The 21,769-nt window shown below is 37.4% G+C and overlaps 1 protein-coding gene across 16 annotated transcripts; it reads left to right on the forward strand.

Moving 5' to 3' along the window:
- The first annotated feature begins 1,659 nt into the window (after nt 1-1,659).
- Nucleotides 1,660-20,978, forward strand: LOC114266680 (uncharacterized). Of its 16 annotated transcripts, none has more exons than XM_028207596.2 (8): nt 1,698-1,832; nt 5,131-5,215; nt 11,164-11,308; nt 13,197-14,102; nt 14,217-14,381; nt 19,816-19,907; nt 20,258-20,326; nt 20,495-20,978. In XM_028207596.2, the coding sequence occupies exons 3-8, from the start codon at nt 11,176-11,178 to the stop codon at nt 20,966-20,968; spliced, it is 1,839 nt and encodes a 612-aa protein (XP_028063397.2). In that variant the 5' UTR covers nt 1,698-1,832; nt 5,131-5,215; nt 11,164-11,175; the 3' UTR covers nt 20,969-20,978. The 16 variants fall into 16 exon arrangements, with proteins under 16 accessions (XP_028063396.2, XP_028063400.2, XP_028063401.2 ...); XM_082898618.1 differs by having other exon boundaries at nt 13,197-14,018; XM_028207597.2 differs by having other exon boundaries at nt 5,131-5,183.
- Nucleotides 20,979-21,769: the final 791 nt, after the last annotated feature.

Consider the following 21,769-nt stretch of genomic DNA (forward strand, 5'->3'; position numbering starts at 1 on the left):
TTGACGAAGTTCTAAGCTAAAAACATACCATGGATTAACCCGATTTGAATTTAATATTGATATTATAGATTCAAACATTCAATTTTTTTTTTTAAAAAAATAGTTTAAACTTAGGTAGTCTTATATATATATGCGTTTTTAAAATTTGTTTTTAATTAAATTTAGAATAAATATAGAAAAATAATATACAAGTCCACTTTCTACACCTATTTTCCAAACCCAATGATGTGTAAGTAATATGATTAGTTAATGATTAGAGAATATATAAGACAGAGTGCTATCTTTAATATCTTAATTGATTGTTACATTATTAGGTTTGAAAATGGGAACATTTTTTTTTTTTGGTCTTAAATAGTAATACTTATAAATTTATTGATTATTGTTTAAATCCGTGCATAACACGGATTATATATTAGTATTTTTATATATTTTTTTAGATAGGTAGTATTTTATAATTAAAAGGTTAAAAAATAGTACAACTTATAAATGAGGGGTTAAAAGTAGTATGAGTAATGTTAGAGATCCACACATTTGATCTATAAATTCGCTTATAATGATATGACAAGAAAATGGAATCTTAATTGTTAGAGCATCTCAAATGGTTCATCATTTTTTTCATCAAATCTGAATAAAAAAAAGGCGAGTTTCTCAATCTGATATCAGCCGCTCCAACAGTGCACTATAACTTTCATCAAAAGACAGTGGATGTTTAGAGAGACGATTGGCCGGTCAACCGAACAAAGAAAATGATTTTTTTTTTCCACACTCAAAAACTTCACCTGATTTCAAATTTTCATGGTTTTTGTAAGGGTAAAATGGGTCTTGGTTAGAAACATCTTCGGCATTCTGATCCCAACCAAAAACCCTTGATGTTGTTTTCAGAATTGTTTTCGTACTTTTCAAGTTTTATTTCTCTCTACTTGTCATTACTCTGTCTGTTTTGATAATTGAAATTGAAATCAAAACCAGATAAGAAAAAAGTTGAATCAATAATTTTCACTCACACTTTTGGAAATGTAATGAAAAGAAATGCAGTCCCTCAAACAGTTTCAAAGAAATCAAACGGGAAACACAATAATTTTCACTCACTTTTTTCCACACTTTTGTTTCCTTAAAAAAAGATACAGAGGTGGTCGACCGGGGGGTCGACCTTGTAGTGTAAAATTTTCACAAAATTTTGCTCGAAGTGGTCATCCGGCCGGACGTCTGGCCGGTCGTCTAGTGAGTCCACACTCAACGGCTATACACAGTAAATTGCTAAAAGGTGCAAGGGATTTTCAGTTTGGTACAAATTTTGGGACATTATCAATTTGATACCATTTTGGTGAAATCGTTGGAGCACAAAAAATATATTTTTTGGGAATAATTTTTAAATTTTTTTTTTGGTTAAAATAGTATTAAAAGATAAAATAGGCTAAAATAGCTAATAAGACAAAATGTCACATCAAACTCATAATCATTTCACTTTTTCTCTCACAAACATCACATCAAACTACAAAAAAATCCAACTATTTTCCAAAACACAAAAAATTTAGCCTCTTAAAATAGTTAAAAATTAAAATAGCCTACTAAAATAACAACTTACCAAATACACACTATATAAGCACATATTTTATTTTTTTACATTACATCATTCCTCTATTTTTTAATATTTTTCATAAAAAATAATAAAAAAAGCGCTTATATTTAAATCATTTCAAACCTCCTAGGTCACACGCGAACGAACGAACGAACGAACGACCGGAGGTAGAGAGAGAGAGAACGAGGGAGCTTGTCTGAGAGTCTCAGCAAAAGGGGTCGATTCTCCATGAATTGATCTCGAATTACGCAAGGTTTGAATCACTTCTCATTTAACTTCTGAAACCCTAAAAATGCTATGTATGCACCTCTTGCTTTTGTACTAGTTCATGAGACCCTAGATTGTTGATTTGTTTGTATCTTCTTATGTTCTTGATGATATAACAAATGCTCCGTTTGGCTGCTTAGAAAACAAAGGAAAACACAAAAAAGAAAGAAATGGAATCTTGCGGCGTTGGAGTGAGTTCTTTTGTTTTCCAATTCCGATAAATTATCGGGCATCAAACGGAGAGTTCATTTAGTTGTTCATGTACGTACACATACACGTATGTTCGGCTCTATGTAGCTGTGTTCAGAAGCATAATAACGTGATAAATAAGGCTATTTACTCTTTTCGGGTGTAGAAAATAGAGAAATTAGACTTCTGATTTTTTTTTTTTTTTTGAAAGATCAAAAATTTATTTAATTTAACGTCATACAATGCTATCTACTATTTGGTTGTGTGTTTTATCTAGTGTCCCGATTTATTATGTCTTTGTTTAAGATTCTAGTGGGAGTGACCAGTAGAATTGAAAAACTGAGGAGAGATTTTTTATGGGAAAGTTATGACGAGGGGAAGAAATACCACTTGATTATTTTGGACCCGATTTCTCTTTGTAGGAGTGAGGGGGTCTTGATGTAGGTAATATCGTGGCTTTTGACATGGCATTGCTTGGAAAGTAGTTGTGGAGATTTTTCATTGACAGGATTCTCTGTGGCATTGTGATATTTGGAATAAATATGGTCATCAAGGTAATAGATGGGACTCTCTTGTGGTTAGACGTGGGAATTATAGATTCCCATGGAAATCTATTTCTCAAGTGGTTTATTCCAATGTCGGAAATGAGGAAAAGATTCGATTTTGGGAGGATGCATGGATAGTCTCTTTTAATCTGTTGTTCACTCGGTTGTATTGACTTTCTCAATCTCATAATGTTCTTATTGCTTTTATGGCTTCATCTCATTAGGTTTTGTTATCTTGGAATTTCAATATATATATATATATATTTGAAATTTAAGGACTATGGGTCCAATGATTCGGTTTATTTTTTCTCTCCTTGATGATTTTTCTTTTAGTAATGGAGTTGTTGATAGGAGAGTATGGACATGTAGTTTATCTTCTGTAAGTACTTCTTTGAAATGATTATTATTAATGTTCAAAGGGTTTATCCTTATATGATGATTTGGAATCCATATGTGCGTCTTAAAATTAAAATCTTTGCATGGTCCATGGCTTCTCTAAAGGTCAATACTAATGACATGTTTAAGAGGAGGAGACCCAATTGTTTTTTACTTCCATGTTGGTGCCTTATGTGTAAGGGGAGTGAGGAAAACTGTAATAACCCTCACGCTATCCTAACTATACTCATATGCATCCATGTGTTTCTGTCTTGTAAACTTGCATTTCGAGTCTTGTCCTTGTTCGTTTAAGTGTTACAGCATGTTTTGTACCTTGCTTGGTGAGAGTTTAGCCGAGGTCGTCTTCATGTCTAGAATTATCGTGGAACCACTTTGTTTGACCTTCACCTTTGCCCCGACATATTGGCCGAGATGTCATTATCTAGGCCGAGGTGTCCATCACCAAGGCCGAGGTGTGAATCATCTAGGCCGAGATGTTACCTTTGCACCCAAGTGATCTTGTCCCGGAGTGGTATGACCTAGACCGAGGTGTGGCACATCTAGGCCAAGGTGTGGCACAGCTTAGTCAAGTGTTGTCCTTCCTAGCCGAGGTCATTATTCCCTACTTGCCGATGTCTTGTTATTAGCCGAGATTATTACTCGCCAGAGTGCCCATGCCGTCTTGCTTGTTGAACACGCTTTGTCATAGTTTTGTCTTGTCACTCAGCCACCTTTCTGTGTAGCACCAACCAGCCGCTGCCACGTGCCCCTGTAGAGGGTTAAGTCAGCCAGCAGACTTAGAAATGTATCATTTTGCTATATGTCTTTGTTTGTGAAGAGAGAGAGAGGCTCTAGAGGAAGAAGAAGTTTAGAGTGAGAGAGTGGGTTTTCACGCTTGATTCCTAGAGATCAAACCATTAGATTCGCGTATTGAGGTTAGATTATTGATTTACTCTTGTCATTCTTATTGATCATCTAGCTGCATTGCATGATCGAACTCGTTTTGCATGTCATGCATCGATTTAAAGCTGGTTTTAGAAAGAGAAAAATGGTGTTCATGTGTTCTTGAAAGAAAAGTCTTGTTTGATATGAAAGTTTGCATTAAGTTTCATGTTTTTGTGTTTGTTCTCACAAGATCCTTGAATATGGGTGCCCAGGTCCATGTTTTTGAACTCATAGCATGAAATCTCAGATTTCTTAATAGCAAATCACGATCTTTGCATTCATCTCCCTCATGTTCATCATGTTTTCCAAGAAAGGGAAATCCAGATTTTTCCCGACTTCATTCCTTTGAACGTGGCCATCGAGGCCACACCTCGGCCAGGGGATGTGGAACCTCGGCCTAGACCTGGTAGTTGCCCAGCATGTTTTTCTGAGATAAAGAACTGGGTTGTTTTGATTCGACTTAGTCTTGAGGAACGCCGAGATCATTTGCATGCATGTGAAACTTGTTTGAAAGTGCATTCAACAGACTTTGCCATGTGTTTGTAGGGTTTGGACTTGCCTTGACCCCGACGTTTGAAGAACTAAGTGAGTGGTATTTTTAATAAAGTTATGTTATAATGCTTTGATAAAGTCTTGTTTTGCTTCGTTTTGGATAGTATTTGTAAGCATGAATGGTTATTCCTAATCGGAAAATATATATATCTTGTTTTGATGACATTCTTGGAAAGTCCGTACGTGCTAAGGGACTATAAGCATTTGTAGCACAAAGTTTGAAAGTCCGTACGTAGTAAGGGATTATAAGCATTTGTAGCACAAAGTTTGAAAGTCCGTACGTGCTAAGGGACTATAAGCATTTGTAGCACAAAGTTTGGAAGTCCGTACGTGCTAGAGGACTCTAAGCATTAGTAGCACAAGTCCTTAGTGTCCGGGGACTATAATGCAACGACACCATTGAATTGAGATATCTCCCTTGTCTTGTCTTGTTTGCCACTGACGGTTTACCGCGTGGGTTTGTTTTGCCGAGATGTCATCACTTGTATTATAATGATGTTAGTAAGCATCCTTTGAAACTTGACAGATTTGCTAGATGGACTTGGTTCCTCCTTTGACTTGCACTAATTATGTTATGTATTGTTTGATAAAGATCTTGAATACCAGTCATGCAAACCCCTTTATTTCTTATACCATTCACTGAGTATCCAAGCTCACCCTCTCTATATATATATGTAGGTGATGAGCAGGAAGGCGGTGACGCCTAGGTGTGACTCGCAAGCTTGTTTTGGGTATTTGTCATGTCGGCTTAACTTGTATACATGTCGGTAGTCTTGAAAATTATGCTTTTCGGCTTATAATGCTTGTAACTTACACATGTCGGCTGGAGAAGCCTTTTGATCAAGATGAAAAATGTATTTTGTACTTTATTGTATTTGTATCCAAGTTGTACTATTATGTAAAGTTGTATGGCATTCCATGTAACTTACGCACTGCTCTTATGGACCACTTGTATTTTAAGATTATTGCTTCCGCACTTGTGAGCCCCATATATATAATTATACTCTGTTTGTGTGTGAATTTTGTAAGTTGGCCTTCGGTAATCTCGGATTACTGGCCATTACGGCACTAAACTACTAGGGGCGGTTTGGGGTCGTGACAAAAACATAGATCATTTGTTCTTGCATTGTTCTTTTGCTATAGCATTATGGCATTTTAGTTGGCGGAAATTGAATTTGTATGTTTTGTTCCATGTGTTCTGATGTTTATCATTAATTATAGATGTTTTGGTTCCACTAAGAGGACACAAGTTCTTTGGACTTGTGCTATTTGTGCAGTGATTTGAGTTATTTGGTTGGAAATGAATGCAAGACCACATTAAAAGCCACGTTATATATCTCTCTATCCAAACATTATGTCTCAAAGAAAAATTATGAGCAATAGCTAACAAAAATGACAAGCCTTTAAGCTCCCTATCATTTAAATTTCTAAAAAAAAATTGAAATGCCAAAAAATAGGAGTCTCATGGGAACCAGCAATAGAAGCATTCTAAGACCGAGATAAGCAATAAAGACGCGAAAACATATGATTAAGAGTCATTCTCCAAAATGAATATACTTCCCATTTCCAATCATGAACCAAATGGAATATAAGAAATGATTAATATCTTGAGAAATTCACTGCCATGGGGATCTAGAATTTTCTATATGAACCACATAAGAATCCCACACTTGCTTTTAATCGCAGATTTTCTAGAAAGCATCTCGTTTGTAGGGAATCTCCATAACCTGACAATACCTTGTTCTTATCAACACTATTTCCATTGACAAGATCCTCTTTGCCTTTTGGAAGTGAGACCACTTTCCAACTCAGCAAATGATCTTTTTTTATTGATCAACTACAAAAGAGAGATTTTATTAAAGAAAAGAAAATATTACAAAACGGGGAGGACTAGCAGTCCACCAAAAAGACACAAATAAAAAATTTGTCTTCACCCACAATCCACATGAAAACAAAAAGAAGTCCCTCATCAAATTTTCAATTCTATTAGAAATTGATAAAAATAAATATGGACACTAGAAAAGACTTACTAAACCAAAGTGTGCCCCTCTCTAAAAGTCAAAGTCATCTTCTAACCGTCCAATCTTTTCTCGATCTTTACATTGTTAGGAATCCAAAAGTTAGCTCACATAGGATTGCCTCTTAAAGGTAGCCTTAAATACATAAAGAGGCATGGACTTGATGGGACAAACCTATCAATGTGGCCATTCTATTTAACCTATCTATTGGAAAATTGATACCAATAATGGTACTCATTCAAATTCACCCAAGGCTGAAAGCCACATTAGAAACCCTCAATATGGTAAGCAAATTAATCAATGCTATTCTCATCACCAGAAGAGAAAAAGATGATGTCATTTGCAAACTGATGTTGAGAGACAAATATTACCCCTCCGTATTAGAGGTCATCGACCAACCTTGACTCTTTAGCTTTATCAACCATTCTTGTTGAGACATCACCACTAAAATTGAATATGAAAGGAGATAAAAGGATGCCCTTGTCCAGGGCTTGTAGAGGCCTTGAAAGTAGCATTGTCTTTTCATTAACTATAACACATAAATTACTTGTGGACAAACTACCATGAATCCACTTTCTCCACCTATCCCCAACTGTTTTGTGAGTATATGGGTAGTGGTTTTATTCGATGAGTTTGTGGGTAATTGTTGTGATAGGTGGTGGTGGTGTTTCGGGTAGTGCTGACAGCAAGTTAAGGGTGGTGGTTTGATTTTTGATGGCAATGGTGGTCGTCTATGAAGCATGGACACCTCTCCGAGGGCTCCGTACTAGTGTTGGACATGTGTCGGACCCGGACACGCGTCGGACACGCGGTGCACACGTGTCCGACATGCAGCAGAGAGTGTCCCATTTTTTTAAAATTTTTTTTACATCCGGACACGTTTCAGGCACATTATAGACACTTTCGGGACACGTTCGGGGGGTAATTTCACAATTTACAACATGTTTTTGGGGTCGATTTGTAAATAAGTAAAAACAGATCAATATTTGCCCTAATCTACTTCGATTAGAACATAAATAGAAGAGAAAGGGTGAGAAAGAGAGGACCTGGTCGATTCGTCGTTCGTCTTCACTTTTCGTCGGTCGTCGCTCCTCGTCGGTCGTCTCTCGTCGGTCGTCACTCATGTCTCGTCGTCGCTCGTTAAGGTACACGCTGCTCTTCTTCTTCGATCTTCATTCTTCTTCTTCTTCTTTCCCTCAGTCGCTCTCTCTCTCTCTCTCTCTCACAGCCTCTGTCTGATCTTCTTTCCTTAGTTGCTGTCTCTCTCTCTCAGCCCCTGTTTGATTTTATTTTATTTTATTTTTTCTTTTATATTCTGATTTATTTTTTATTTTATTTTATTTTATTTTTTCTTTTATATTTTGATTTTATTTTTTCTTTTATATTCTGATTTATTTTTTCTTTTCTATTATTTGAGTATATAATTTTAATAATGTATGTTTATTAATTTTATTATAGGAACCAATTTTTAAAGGAATGCAATGTTTATTTTTTATTATTTTAATAGTGTTATTTTGTATATTTTATTACCTTTTAATGATTTTTTTATAATTTTATGACATGTAAATAAAGTTAATTATATATATTAAACGTATCCCCAGCGTGTCGTGTTCCCCATTTTTTGAAAATTTGCATGCCCGTGTCGTGTCGCGCGTCCGTGTCCGTGCTTCATAGGTGGTCGTGATGGCATCAATGTGTCATGTCATGTGCAATTTGAATGAGTTGAATGGGGATGAAAGAGAAAGAGGAGGTGGTATTCTAGGGTAGAGGTCTTGGTTGTCATAGATGCTAGTGTTAGTGGTGTTCTGGGCAGGTTTGGTTGGTTGTGGTGGTGACGAAGATATGGGTGACACGTGGGAGATGAAGAAGATGAAGTGGGGTACTTTTGTTAGTATACTGAAGCAAAAAATAGAATAAGAATAAAAATTTGGCAGAGAACTAGGCAAAATTCGACAGATGTTGTTTGTAAGAACAAACACATGGCTAACATAGTTATGGTTTGTGACATTAGAAAAAGAAAACTGTACACAGATTGATTAAATGGAAAAAGTCACCAAACATAACTAAAGATAAAAAAGCAAACTATTAATACAAAGACAAATAATAAAATATCCCAAGTGAAACAAGGAAACCCTCTTAAGTCCTCCTAAATATAAGAAGGCACGGATATTTTCAACTAGTATTCACATAGTTACTCAATAATGCACCACTCTCCTTTCGCTGTTTGCTAAATACTAGCAATTAATGTTGATTTGGCATGCAGTCGAAAGGAGAGGTAGATTATTGATTTGGTTTCCATAAATTATAGTAGAAAAGCTGCAGATGACTTTAAGGCTCTGATTGAGGAGGCTAAGTTGGTTATGGGGTGGGCCAACAAAAAAAATTGTGGTTCGAAATTGGAATGGTGTTGTTGATAGGCATGTAGACGTGAGTTGTCCAGAGATGATGGTGACTAATAAGTTTAAGAGGGAGGAGATTTTTGTAAAGTTGTTAGATGGAAGTGAAGATGACATGTGGAGTTCAAGTGCTAAAAAAGTGTGAGCATGGGTTTGTTAGAGTTGACTTGGAAAGGAATTGTGTTTTGGTGAGGAATGAAGGTGCAAGCTTTAGGCGTAAGTGGGTAAAGGTTTTGATAGGAATGAGTCAGTGGACCGGAGAGCACCACATGTTTGGGGAGTTTGGGTGTAGAGGACTTGGGTATCCAGGCTGGGTGTGGAGTATTGTACAAATTGGCGGGGTGAGCAGCTTGAAAGGTTGGATGGAGCCATATTTGGTTTAGTTTGCATTGAACTCCAAGTGCTGTTTGTAATTCTTTTAATTAGACTAGGCCCATTGGTTGTTTTGAGGACTTTACTAGCAGGACAGCCTGTGTCAGGTTTTGTACTAAAGTCCATCTTATATATGTTAAGGAGCCTATCCAATGGCTAGTTCAATTTTAAAAGAGGGTTGTAGAGTGCACGATCTCTTACGTAGAGCATGATTCAACAAAAGGGGAAGGATCTACTAATTTTGCCCACAATTGAGGGAGCCAAGCTAGTTGCTAAGCATGATGTTGAAGGGTCAACACCAATCACTTCAGTGGATCAAAGTTTCCAAGGTTTGAAGGCTTATCTGTTTGATGGTTGTAAGTGGTGGGGTCTTCGTGAAGCATGGATAGTGGTGAGTCAGCGGAGCAATGGGTGGTGGGTTCTAATTGAATTAGAGAATTAATACACTAAGGGGATGGAGTGGGCTGAGGCTGCTGGTGATGAGGGGTCAAATGGAGTGGTTAATTTGGGGTGTGGAGCTGTGGCGGGGAAGTGTGAAGGTAGGGATTGGTGGTTTCAGACAGTTCTTAGTCCATGAAGTGTGAAGGGCTTAAGGTGCCGTTTCTAGAGTCTTGTTCCCTCTAGTTGTAATCAATCTTGATGATGGGGATTTTTCTATCTAGTGTGGTGAAAGAAGGAAGTTGGGGGTTTGAGTTGGGATCTGATATAGGGAAGGGCTTTGTTTTAGGTGGTTCATCTTAATGCGAATTTTCTATCGATGTAGGACTTTCAGATCATTGGTGAAGTAGAAAAGTTTACCATCACAAATGATAAGGGTGGAAGCTCAAGTGAACAAGTTGAGCAAGTGATTAAAAATAAGTTAATTACACTCCCCTTCAACTATTAGCGAATATCTATTTACCTCCCTTACCTTTGAAGTTGTACACAAGTTTAATGCTGGGGGGCTAAATTGATATTTGCTAATGGTTGAGGGGGTTTGGGTGTAATTATCCCTTTTATGAAGAAGTTGGTTGAAGTAGACAAAATAATGATTGAGGATGGTTCAAGCTGTGATGTTTTTGAATAAGAGATTTGCAAGGCCAAGAAGAAAAAGGAAGTGAGGAAAGTATCTTCTAACAAGAAAAGGAAACTTAGAAGGCTTCTATGTTTGGTTAATTATGATTATGATGGACAAGGGGTGTGAGGCTTTAGCATGACAATGTTGTGAGGAAGTTAAGGATGGGTGTGCAAGTGTGATGTCCCATTTGGGTGATGAAATTTTACCTCAGAAACTTGGTGCTTTTTCTGTCTTTAATGGAAGAATTTAAGAGGCAATTCAAGTAGCATCTAAATGTCAAATATGCTGTTTTTTAGTAAATCTGGAGGAGAGAAATGGAAATCCATGTTTGAAATAGAGGAACACTTTTGTGAAATTGGCTCAAATTTTGAGTTTTGTAGTAGTCAGGTCAGGTTGTGGATGTTTCTATGGGTTGGTTAACGGGTGTAGTGCCTACGCATTATACCTTTTTCTTATTTTTTTTCATTCTCCTTTTATTGGATTGTTTTTAATGGTTGTGCTTCCTTGGCACTTTCTCTAAAGTCTTATTGGGGGGAAAAAAAAAACTGAGGTGGACTATGGAGGGAGTTTTTAGAGATGTGAGAGATTGAGCTTAGTAGCAGGAAACTCTTACTTGGCTGACGTGTTTTACTCAAAAACTTGATTCCTTGCTTCCAAGTAAGAAATTTTTAAGAAACTCATTGGCCAATTTTACACCCCAAGCTGTAAGGTTTATAAAGCCCGGTTCATATATGACGAGATAATTCTTGATCCAAATTCTAATGCCCCTATCCCAACAATAATGCCCCCCTAACCGCAAAATGTGTCAACTGTATATTGCAAATTAACATTTTTTGTATGCATAATGAAGAGATATTGGTGCTGTCAGGTGTTAGCAATTATGGAGTCAAACACGCTGTCTCCGTGCCCAGAAAATGCTGATGCAAAGGCAGCATTTCGTAAGCCTTTAAATGATGCAGCTAGCAGGAAGTATAGGCGTCGGTCTCCAGTTGGTGGATCATCCTCATCTGATGGTTAGTTCTTCAATTTTTGTTTTGTTTTTAACATTTACTTCGCTGATAATGTTCGTAAAGAATTAGTAAATTGAGATTGTGCCTTAGTTGCTGGGGTTGTTAACATGTTATCCATTTGATGTTTGTGATTCCTTTAAAGGTTGATAGTAATATGGATTGCTCAAGTTTTTTACTCTGCACTTTTTCCTTAAGGATTTTTTCCCCCTCAAAATGATTGGTTGAGTATTCATAGATCACTTTGGTACAAGGAACATCTATCCGTGCCTTTTCCATATTATTGTGCTTTTCTTTTATGGGTATGATGGTTTAAGAACTACTTTCTTCTTAATGGTCATATTGAGCAATGACGAGGCTTCTTGTAGGTGGATGTTGATGCGTAAAAGATGGCATAATGTATACCTTCCAGCTCATTGCTTTGAAACTTGTGATCAACGTTATTTTCTTCTTTTCCTCAATAAGTTGATTGCATTTGTAAATTTAGAAGGAACTTGTGCGTGGGATATTCAGGTGCTAGACATCCTTAAACTCGTGTTCATTTTAGCAGTACTATACCACCAGGTTCTCATCTTGTAGCTACGGGCAGAAGCTTATTTATGTGTTTGTATGTAATGTTATAGGGTGCCAATGGAAACTTTTGAATGAATATAAATATTAACGTCTAGTATACTATAGTTCCATTAGTTGTTGCAGGCTTGCTTGCACGTTTCCATGTCAAATAGCTAAAAATGTAATTTTGTTTATTTTCAGTATAATAATTTATTTCTTGATTTATCAAAAAAAAAAAAAAAAAGCCTTAGAATTTATTTCTCCGTCTATCCCTTATTACTTGTCTTAGTTTAAAGAAAAGCATATTTAAATGATAAATTTACACAAACGCTATTTTTCTTATTTGAATGGTTTGTTTGGGAATTCGATTGAATTTAACTATAAATACAAAGTAGGGTAATATTTCATTTTCATGCGTAAAGTATATAGAAGGGTAGTATAGGAAAATGGTGAATAGAAATTTTCAACTTTCCTAACTAAGATACAGAGGATGGGACTTCCAGAAATTGAGATTAACATACAAAATGACACGGAGGGAGTAGAAGTATGTTATGGTAGCTATGCAAGCAGATAACAATTATGGAGATTATGTTTTGGTAGAATTATGCTTTGGTGTGGGACCGGTTTAAGGTTTTTTGGCTCAGCCCTGCGCCATTCTTGCAGTGGAGGTCATTATGGTGATGACATGGAGGGCCTGAATGGTCGTATCTACACCCTTATCATGAAACATATATGTTAACGTTGGCATGTGTCAATTGTCTTTCATATGCTGGTTTTGCAGGCATTCTTCTCGAACCCTTACTTTTTTTGTTGGTAAGCAACCATGTTACTAAGGATTTGTATGTACCAAAGTTATTTTTGTTTGGATATATATAGTTTTTTGATGCTTTTAAAAGTGCATATAAATCCTCATATAAATGGTATCCGAGCATGGAACAAAGGTTTTAATATTTGTTTGGATTTTGACTGGTCAATTCTTGTGTAATATCTTATTTTAGGCCGAAACAAATGTGTGAGAGATGCTTTTTGAATATGTCAATCATAGTTTTCTCTCCAGATCTCAGAACAGTTCTATGGTGTTTTGAGACTCTCGGCTCATTTTGGCCCTAATATTTTGGCTTTAAACTTTGGAAAATATTAACGACAGCCCTTTGAGCTGTCAATAGTCTCTGTGGATGTGTAAAAAGTGTATTGAAGTTTGTAAAAAAATATATAGAAGTGAAAATATTTTGGGAGGTGTAAAACATACATTGGGACTCCCAACTTTGTTTGGCATTTGTACCCAGCCCATCGGGCTGTCTTTGGCACGACCCTTAAACTTTTTGCCTTTGTATATATGCAGGGAGTCCAAGACGTGAGCATAGCTCTAGTCCAATCCATTCAAGGGAAGATCCTGCGAGTGACTCTGATCCTCGGCGAAGGAAAGATGATGGGAGGGACTTTGATAGGGATTCTGGTGGGAATCATCATGGCCGAAGTGGTGATTCATACAGGTATTTTGATCGACAGTCCTCTAGAAGTTCTCATAATTACCAAAGGCAGGATGACTATGACAGACATGAAAAGCACACAGCTGAAGTGAAAAACTACTCATCGTCTCGTTCTGGTCGAGAGTCAAGGGTTAGCATTCAATCTGATCATACAAGGAGAGAAAGTGAGCATTACAGATCAAGAGACCATTTGCATGGTGATGACAGGTATTCCCGAGATAGATCTGATGGTTCAGGGAGGAGAAGCAGGGATAAGGAGAAAGAAACTTCATCTCTCGAGTACCCGAAGTATAAAGGCAAGGATTCATTATCTGACCGAGCTGGATCTGGCAGGAGATACACTAACTCCAATGTTGAAGATATAAAGTATGGGGAGCGGGACAGGTATAAGGGGGATGGAGATGGTCGGGATGAAAAGAGGGACTATGTGAGGAGTTCAAGGGATTATAGAAATGATTGTTCACCTGTTCGTGAAGAACATAGGGGGCATTGGAATGACTCAACTTCACGCAGGGATAGTGCCAGACATCGGTTGAAAGAAGCTTCTAAAAGTGACCCTAGAGAATTGGATGGGGAGAGGATTGCCAAAAAGGAAAAGAGGAAATATGATGATCAGGAAACTGGCAGGCACAAGGACCGATATGTTGGAGAACCGGGGGAGCAGCTTGAAGACAGTAAGTACTCTTACAGTGAAAATCAAGAATCTAATGACAAAATGGCAAAACTATTTAGCTTAGGCACTGATTATGGGAAAAATGGTAATTCTTGCATTATCTTTTGTAGTTTTTCCCTTTTAGTGTTTATTTTGCTATTTCTTTAGTTTTCAAGAGGGTCACTTACATTTCTATAATTGTGCGTTATTGATCAATTAGTTTCGAAGTTTACAACTGGAGCTAATGAAAGACAGTCTTCAAGTTCAAAGCTAGCCCAGGAGCTTGTTGTTAAGGTGACTTCAGAGCAGGCCCCTGCAAAAGTTTTGGAATCTGCTAATGATATAGATGCTGCAAAAGTTGCTGCAATGAGAGCTGCAGAATTAGGTATTGCAGCATCTTCATCTAGTTTTGTTGGTATTGTCTCTTACAGAATTTTTTTTTCTTCTGTTTTTATGATGTTAACTATTCTGAATTTCCTTGTATATGAATATGTATGCTTTTATCTTTATGAAATTTGTTGAGTTCTATTTTTTTTTGTCTTTTCTTTTCAACCATGATAATTTAGCAATATATGTGCTTATAGTTATATGACATGTACATGTGTAGTTTTATTCTCGAGGGAGTATGTATCTGTTAGTGCAAGCAGATAATATTGATATGCAAACAGACACTGATTGATGAATGTTACTAATTTATTAGCCTTTGGCCTTGTTATCTTTCATCTTTGTGACACATTGGTAGTTTATGATTTGTTTGAGTGAAAACTCATTGGTAATTGTTAGAATTTACCAATTTACTCCTCCACCTACCATCTCCACTAGCACCCACTTTACCTACCACCTCCACTATCTCCACTAGCACCCACTTCACCTACCACCTCCACTACACTACACCTACTACCACCTTCTCTTCTATATATAGGAGTTGTAATACATAACACAATATCAATCAATCTTGTAATACATCAATCAATAATATACTTCAATATTTTTACATGGTATCAGAGCAAGGTTGACAACCTAGTAATTCTACTTCACCGGCGGGCGGCAGCCTCGCCTTGGCCGCCCGCCGGACCTCTACACACACATTCAAGTCAGACCGACATTACTGCATCCTAGCAGATAGCAAATAGCAGAGTAATACATTCTTATATATATATATATATATAATATTATATCTGGACTCACCACCAATCACCAGTCATCATCGGCATCCGGGTCTTCGGGTTCGGGTTTCTTACTCAAGTCAGGCTTCTCTTCAAACCAGAAGGGTTTGAATCCAGAGGAAGGTTTATCGTGGTGGTGAACAGTCATGGAAGTCTCGAGTGCGAGTGCATCGACCCTAGCACCCACCTCGATCGCTGTCTTCCTTATCAACGCCGCCGACAAGTCTCGATCACGGTGGCCTCTGCCGCCTTCACCGACCAAGTACTCCGGAAAATTGCGCCTCGCCGCCGCCACTGGTTGGCATTCACTTCGTTCCCGTTAGACTCCTCCTTCTGCTCCATCAAGTTCCTCTCCTCAACAGTCAGTTCCACATCCAGATTCGCAACCTTCTTCATCGCATCCACCATCTCGTCATAGCGTTCGGCTTGCTCGGCGAGCTTGGCGATGTAGACGAAGGTCTCGCGGTCTTTGGAGGAGGCCATGGTTGATCGATCGGAGCTCTACTTGCTCTCTTATCTCTCTCGTCTTCCCGCAAAGACATTCCTCTCTCTCTCACTTTACTTTCTTTTCTTTTCTTTATTTTTTCCCACAACCCACTCATCACACCCACGGGTAGGACCTTTACACACTCTCTTTCCCCCATCACCCTATTTTATGTCTCCACCAAACCCACGTTACACTTTTCTTGAGTGGGGTGCCCTAAGACCCAACATATTTTGTCCAGTTGATCACGCTGCAAAGGGTTTGGTGTGACTTTTCACTTTTTTTGAGTGGTGTGACTTTTCATTTATTCCACCGCCCCACTTTTTAAACATATTATTATTATTATTATTATTATTATTATTATTATTATTTTAAATATATTATTATTATTTCTTTCTTTTATTTTTCTTTTTATTTTTTTTTTGCACTGTATTTAAAAAAAAAAAAAAAAAAAAAAAAAAAAAATTGCAACCAATTTACAAATTTGCACAATACACTCATTTTATTCATATCGGGATCAACCCCGATCCACATTTTACACACACACAAACAAAAAAAAAAACAAAAAAAAAAAAAAAAAAAAAAAAAAAAAAAAAAAAACAAAACTAAAATACAATAAAATAAAATACAATAAAATTACAACAACAACAGCTTTGTTTTCTTTTCTGCAGACGGCCACCCACTGACCTACTCTGCCGCCGGTCTCTTCTTTTTGCCTCCAGTCTGCTCCTCCACTGCAGCATCTGGCGGTCCTCCAAAACGGAACATCACGGTGGCCTTCCGCTTCAGCTCCTTGTTTTCTGCCCTTAGCACGCTTATCTCTGCTCGCGCATCCTTATACATGCGTTGGAGCAGAGCCAGTTGGGAGTTTAACTGCTGCACCTCATTTGTCCTACTCTGCAGCCGGTTCGACAGGTTTGTGACCGCCGTCATGCTTTCCACACATACCTTCAAAGTATACTGATTGGCCTCCACATCCGACAGCACTGCCATTCTTTGCTCCACAGACCGCATCGGAAAGTTCAACGGAGTATACCCAGCGGTGTTTGGTTGAGGTTCCAGTGCCACCGCACCAGTTCTCTCTCTCGTTGACTCGTTGAGGTCGGGAAAGAGGGTGAGCAGTCCACGGGAAGACGAGGACGAGGCCATTTTTTTTGGGCAACAGAGTGTTACAGCGTATTACAGAGTTTCTCTCTCAGCACAACAGTGTTACAGCCTCTCTCTCTCAGCACAACGAAGAGTTTTACAGAGGATTTCGCAGTTTTTTTTTTGCTTCTGCCTCGGCCTCAGGCTCTGTCATGGTTAAATAGCCGAGGCAGCCACGCGCATCGCGCGCCTCTTGCCACCAGCCGACAAACGGGCACGCAAGCCAAGGCGCCCACGTGCCTCGCCATCATGTCCGGCACACCTTTTGATGAATTAGGGCACGCCTTTTGATGGCACGCCTTTTAAAAATTGAGCGCACCTTTTGAGGATGCGATTTTTTAAGGGTCCGACAAGACTCTATAAACTGTCCCGACATTTGATACCGGTTAGCTTTTTCAAGGGTCCGATAAGACTCTGTAAACTGTCCCGACATTGATTCCGGTTAGCTCCTTTATGGGTCCGACAAGACTCTGTAAACTGTCCCGACATAGATTCCGGTTAGTTTCTACAAGGGTCCAGCAAGACCCCATAAAACTGTCTTCTACAACGGTCCGACATGACCCAATAAACTGTCTTCTACCAACGGTCCGACATGACCCCATAAACTGTCTTCTACAACGGTCCGACATGACCCCATAAACTGTCTTCTACATCGGTCTGACACCACCATACAGTGTCCTCTACACCGTTATGACACCCCATACAGTGTCTTCACCAACGGTCTGACACGACCATACAGTGTCTCCTATCCTTTTTTCTTTTTATGTATTTTCTTGTTTTGTTCCTCTCTCCAAACTCAAGTTGGTTAGTTTCTATCCTCCTTGAGTTTGCGGGGGGCTGTTAGAATTTACCAATTTACTCCTCCACCTACCATCTCCACTAGCACCCACTTTACCTACCACCTCCACTATCTCCACTAGCACCCACTTCACCTACCACCTCCACTACACTACACCTACTACCACCTTCTCTTCTATATATAGGAGTTGTAATACATAACACAATATCAATCAATCTTGTAATACATCAATCAATAATATACTTCAATATTTTTACAGTAATTCATTTCTTTATTCTATTGTATTGTAGATCCTATAGCGAGAAACTTCACTCTAGAAATATGATAGGTGTTTGTATTTGATAAATTGTTGACTATTAACTCCTCTAAAAGAATAGGCTATTAGAGAGGGGCAACTTTATTATGTACATTCTTAATACACCCCCTCTTGTGCACCTCCAATCTCTCCTCCATGAGTGGGCCAAACACATGAAAGTTATATAATTATTGGGTAGGTGTTGAGGTTTGAACACATGATCTATTGCTTGCTCTGGTATCATGATAAATCACCACTATTTCCAAAAGCTTAAGCTATTAGGCCTAAGAGGCACGGCAAGGGCATGGGACATAGCGATTTTGAAAAAAGGTAGGCTATGGATGCATTGGGATATGATAAAAAAATGCAATTTTCCACTTTCTCCCCTCTCTGTTTCCAAATATTTTACTTTGTTGTCAAATCAGCTTTGTAAAATTTTTAAAAAAAACCCCAAAAAGATGTGAACAATACAAAAGGGTAGTACAACAGGGACAAGGAGTCCCTAAAAAAGGGGAAGATACGTACGGTCCTGCACCGGACTTCCAAATGCTCTTCGAAGGAAAATAATCTCTCTCCTCACCAATGATTAAAGTGAAAAGATTTCTCCGAAAACTTCTCGTTGCCATGTATCTATCTCATCCCATCCCATCCCATCCCATCCTATTTCTAGGAATCTCAATTTGTTAAAGGAATGCAACCATTGCTCCGAATTCCCCATTATAAAGGTATCTAATAAGGAGTGGTTCCCTTACCACTGTAAAGTCCTTAGCAGTCTGCTACCGAAGGACTCTTGTTAACCACAATGCTGTGTAGGGACTGGGAATGCCACCAACAAAGTAATGCCTTGCACCACACATCATGTCAAAATTAAATCCTTCTTCCATCACCAAGCTCAATTTTCACAACCTCCTTCGATGTCTTTCCACAAACCCACTTCATATGTTTCATGGTCTTTCATGGTCTTCCATGGACATCCATCCCCTTTGAGCGACACTAAATTTGCAATTGATCACTCTCTCCACAACTGCCCATCCTCCTTTACGTATATCCACAGCCACTTCCCAGTAGCTCTTGGTTAAACTAGCAAAAATGGCGAACTCAATCTTGATTTGGAATTTGAGTTCCTTCATCCATATCTTCCCACAACAAAATCTGTCTTTTCACCACTGAATAAGAACAGAAAAGAAACAAAAAATAGGTTGGCAAGCTTGCTGAAGTCCTCTTAATCAACTTTATCACCCTTGAATAAATAGTCTTTTCCAGGCAAGTGAAACAGCCTATGTGAGTAACATGGTTAATATTGGCTAATTAAAATTCTGTGGAAGACAAAAAAAGATGTTTCCAACTTAGGCAATCTATATAGTCATTCAGTCTATATGCTAAATAATCAGGGTAAACTATTTATCAAAAAAAAAAAAAACCACTAATAATAATTAGGGTAAACTATCAATAAGTCCTAATAGTTGGACTTAGTTCCATTCAAGCCCTATTGAAAATAAGTCTTAGTCTAAAAATAACTTTTGTGATATTTTTGCATGTCACTAAAAATTGACAATTAGCGATCTTTTTTTTTATCACGGTTTTTATAAATTGCCTAGACTTACAATTAGTGATGTTTTTCTGTGGCGAATTTTTCAAATTGTTGCTGAAAATTAAAAATTAGTGGTTTTTTTGTGACGATTTTTTTAAACTGTCGCTATAACTTATAATTAGTGACATTTTTTGTGACAGAATTTTCAAACTGTCGTTAAAAATTAACAATTAGTAACGTTTTGATAAAAAATGTCATTCATTCTCACAGGACCTATTGGGTAATGAGTCTACCTAGTAAGAAATAGGCGTAAGTTTCAAATAATTATCACATTTTGACATCAATGCAGTCTGCTAATTTTGTTTGTTTGTTTTTTATTTTTTGTTTATCTCCCGTAGTTAATAGGAACCTCATTGGAACGGGTTACATGTCTACTGATCAAAAGAAGAAGCTGCTGTGGGGGAATAAAAAGAGCACTACTGCTGAAGAGGTATTAATTAAGATTATTTGTTCATGCAGTTTTATAGTTAGTTGTTTATTTATCCTTCTCATTGGCGATGTGTGTGTAGAGGAAGAATGTAGACATAGTTTCAACGCCTAATGTTTCCAAATGGAAAAAGCTGTCATAATTTGCTATTGAGTCATTAAACTCTGTTATGTTAGATTAGTTGGTGCTGGTTGCTTTTGGAGCACCGAAAAGATTTGTAAGTTAGATGGTCCAAATTCATCTGGATATTCCTTCAAACTATATAGCACACACTGTCAAATGTTCTATGTTATTAAGCATCTTTATTGCTAGTTCATATTTTTGTTCAATTTTCTTTTTCAAATATTATACAGTTTGGTCATCACTGGGATACGGCTTTGTTTTCTGATCGTGAACGGCAAGAAAAATTCAACAAACTCATGGTAATTCTCCGATCCTTTCATTTGTTTTATTGTTATACAGTTATACTAACTATGAAACTTCAACTGATGCACCTTTCATTGCTTTCTTCTGATTGATTGGTTGTTTTTATTATTATTATTATTTTCACTTTAGTTATAATTTCTTGCCATCTACTAACACACTTTTAGAGTCTGAGGTTGCCTTGGTACCTATGGCCAATTGTAGGGAGTGAAGGGCGAACTGAAAGTGGAGCACAAACCCGACAACCAAGAAAGCAGTGGCCTCCAAGCCGAGAAGCAGAAGGAACTACAACTGGATTTGGAGAAGCAATACACCGCTGGACTCCGTCGAAGAGATGGCCGAACTGTTGGATTAGGTCTCTGAGAGTCTACTTGGGATGTTTTTGTAGTTGGACAATGACATTTAGCTCCGTTGTGTTGTACTTCTTTGCAAGAATCTTGTCTTTTGTGTTCATTTTTAACTTCTGGCTTGTAAGGGCTAATTGTGCTTTGCCATTTTTATTCAAAATTTTAGATCATGATACAAATAGGTGTTGTGATACATATTTGGCATTATTTGGAACTGAGATTACATGTTCTTGGCCTTTTGAATTTTTGAATTTGGAAATTGTAAGCGTTGTGGCTCAGCTGATCAAGCATTAAAAGTATCTCATGCACCATGACCGTAGCTGTTGTTTCTCATATCCCAAACAGGTCTAGAATGCAATATTATCTTTTGCCGGTAGAGTTATTCTAGAAAAGGGGGTTGTCCAATTGTTACATGAATTGATGAGGATCCATGAAGTCCAACATTCATTCCTTCAAATATGTAGATTGGGAAAATGGACATTTCCTATCTAAAATTTAGCATGGTGTCAATCTATCTCAAGGGCCCTAGTAACCTGTACCAATAACTAATAATTTTGATCGAAAAAACCATTTTAATTTATTTTGTACCCCTCGCTCAATGTGAAAATAAGATTTTGTACTTCTGACTTGAGAAAATGAATCAATCTATGGAGCAAATCTATGGCATTTAAGGGAGGGTAATAAATAAACAAAAAGGTGAGGAAAAATTCTTAGAATTTATTTAATACTACATAAAATGAAATGGAGAATAGTCCAAAATTCGAATGAACAAATTAAACATTTGAAAAGGAGGGCCAAAGAGATCAATTGAGAAAGATTATCTTATAATCTTATATTATAAGATCATAATTAAATCCACATATATTTGGAAAAAAAAAAATTCACATTTATTTATTAATGTGAGTTACTGTAAGAAATGTACGCCTACTCAGCTAATCATCGCTTAATGAGTTGTGATTAATTTTGATATAAGTGTAAAATATGAGAAAAAAATATAACATATAAAACTGTATAGAAATGTATAAAATACATATAAGTGTATAGAAATATATAAAATACATATTGAAATTCTAAATTTTTTTTAAGGATAAAGTA

Source organism: Camellia sinensis, chromosome 12 (genome assembly GCF_055761805.1).
Source record: "Camellia sinensis isolate YWXY chromosome 12, ASM5576180v1, whole genome shotgun sequence".
NCBI lineage: Eukaryota > Viridiplantae > Streptophyta > Magnoliopsida > Ericales > Theaceae > Camellia > Camellia sinensis.

What these genes read in the sequence shown, in the direction of transcription:
- LOC114266680 (XM_028207595.2), top strand. Translation starts at nt 11,176, where the DNA reads ATGGAGTCAAACACGCTGTCTCCGTGCCCAGAAAATGCTGATGCAAAG. An exon ending in CACTGATTATGGGAAAAATG is followed by an intron (nt 14,103 to 14,216) that starts GTAATTCTTGCA and finishes TTGATCAATTAG; the next exon opens with TTTCGAAGTTTACAACTGGA. An exon ending in AAAAATTCAACAAACTCATG is followed by an intron (nt 20,327 to 20,494) that starts GTAATTCTCCGA and finishes ACACACTTTTAG; the next exon opens with AGTCTGAGGTTGCCTTGGTA.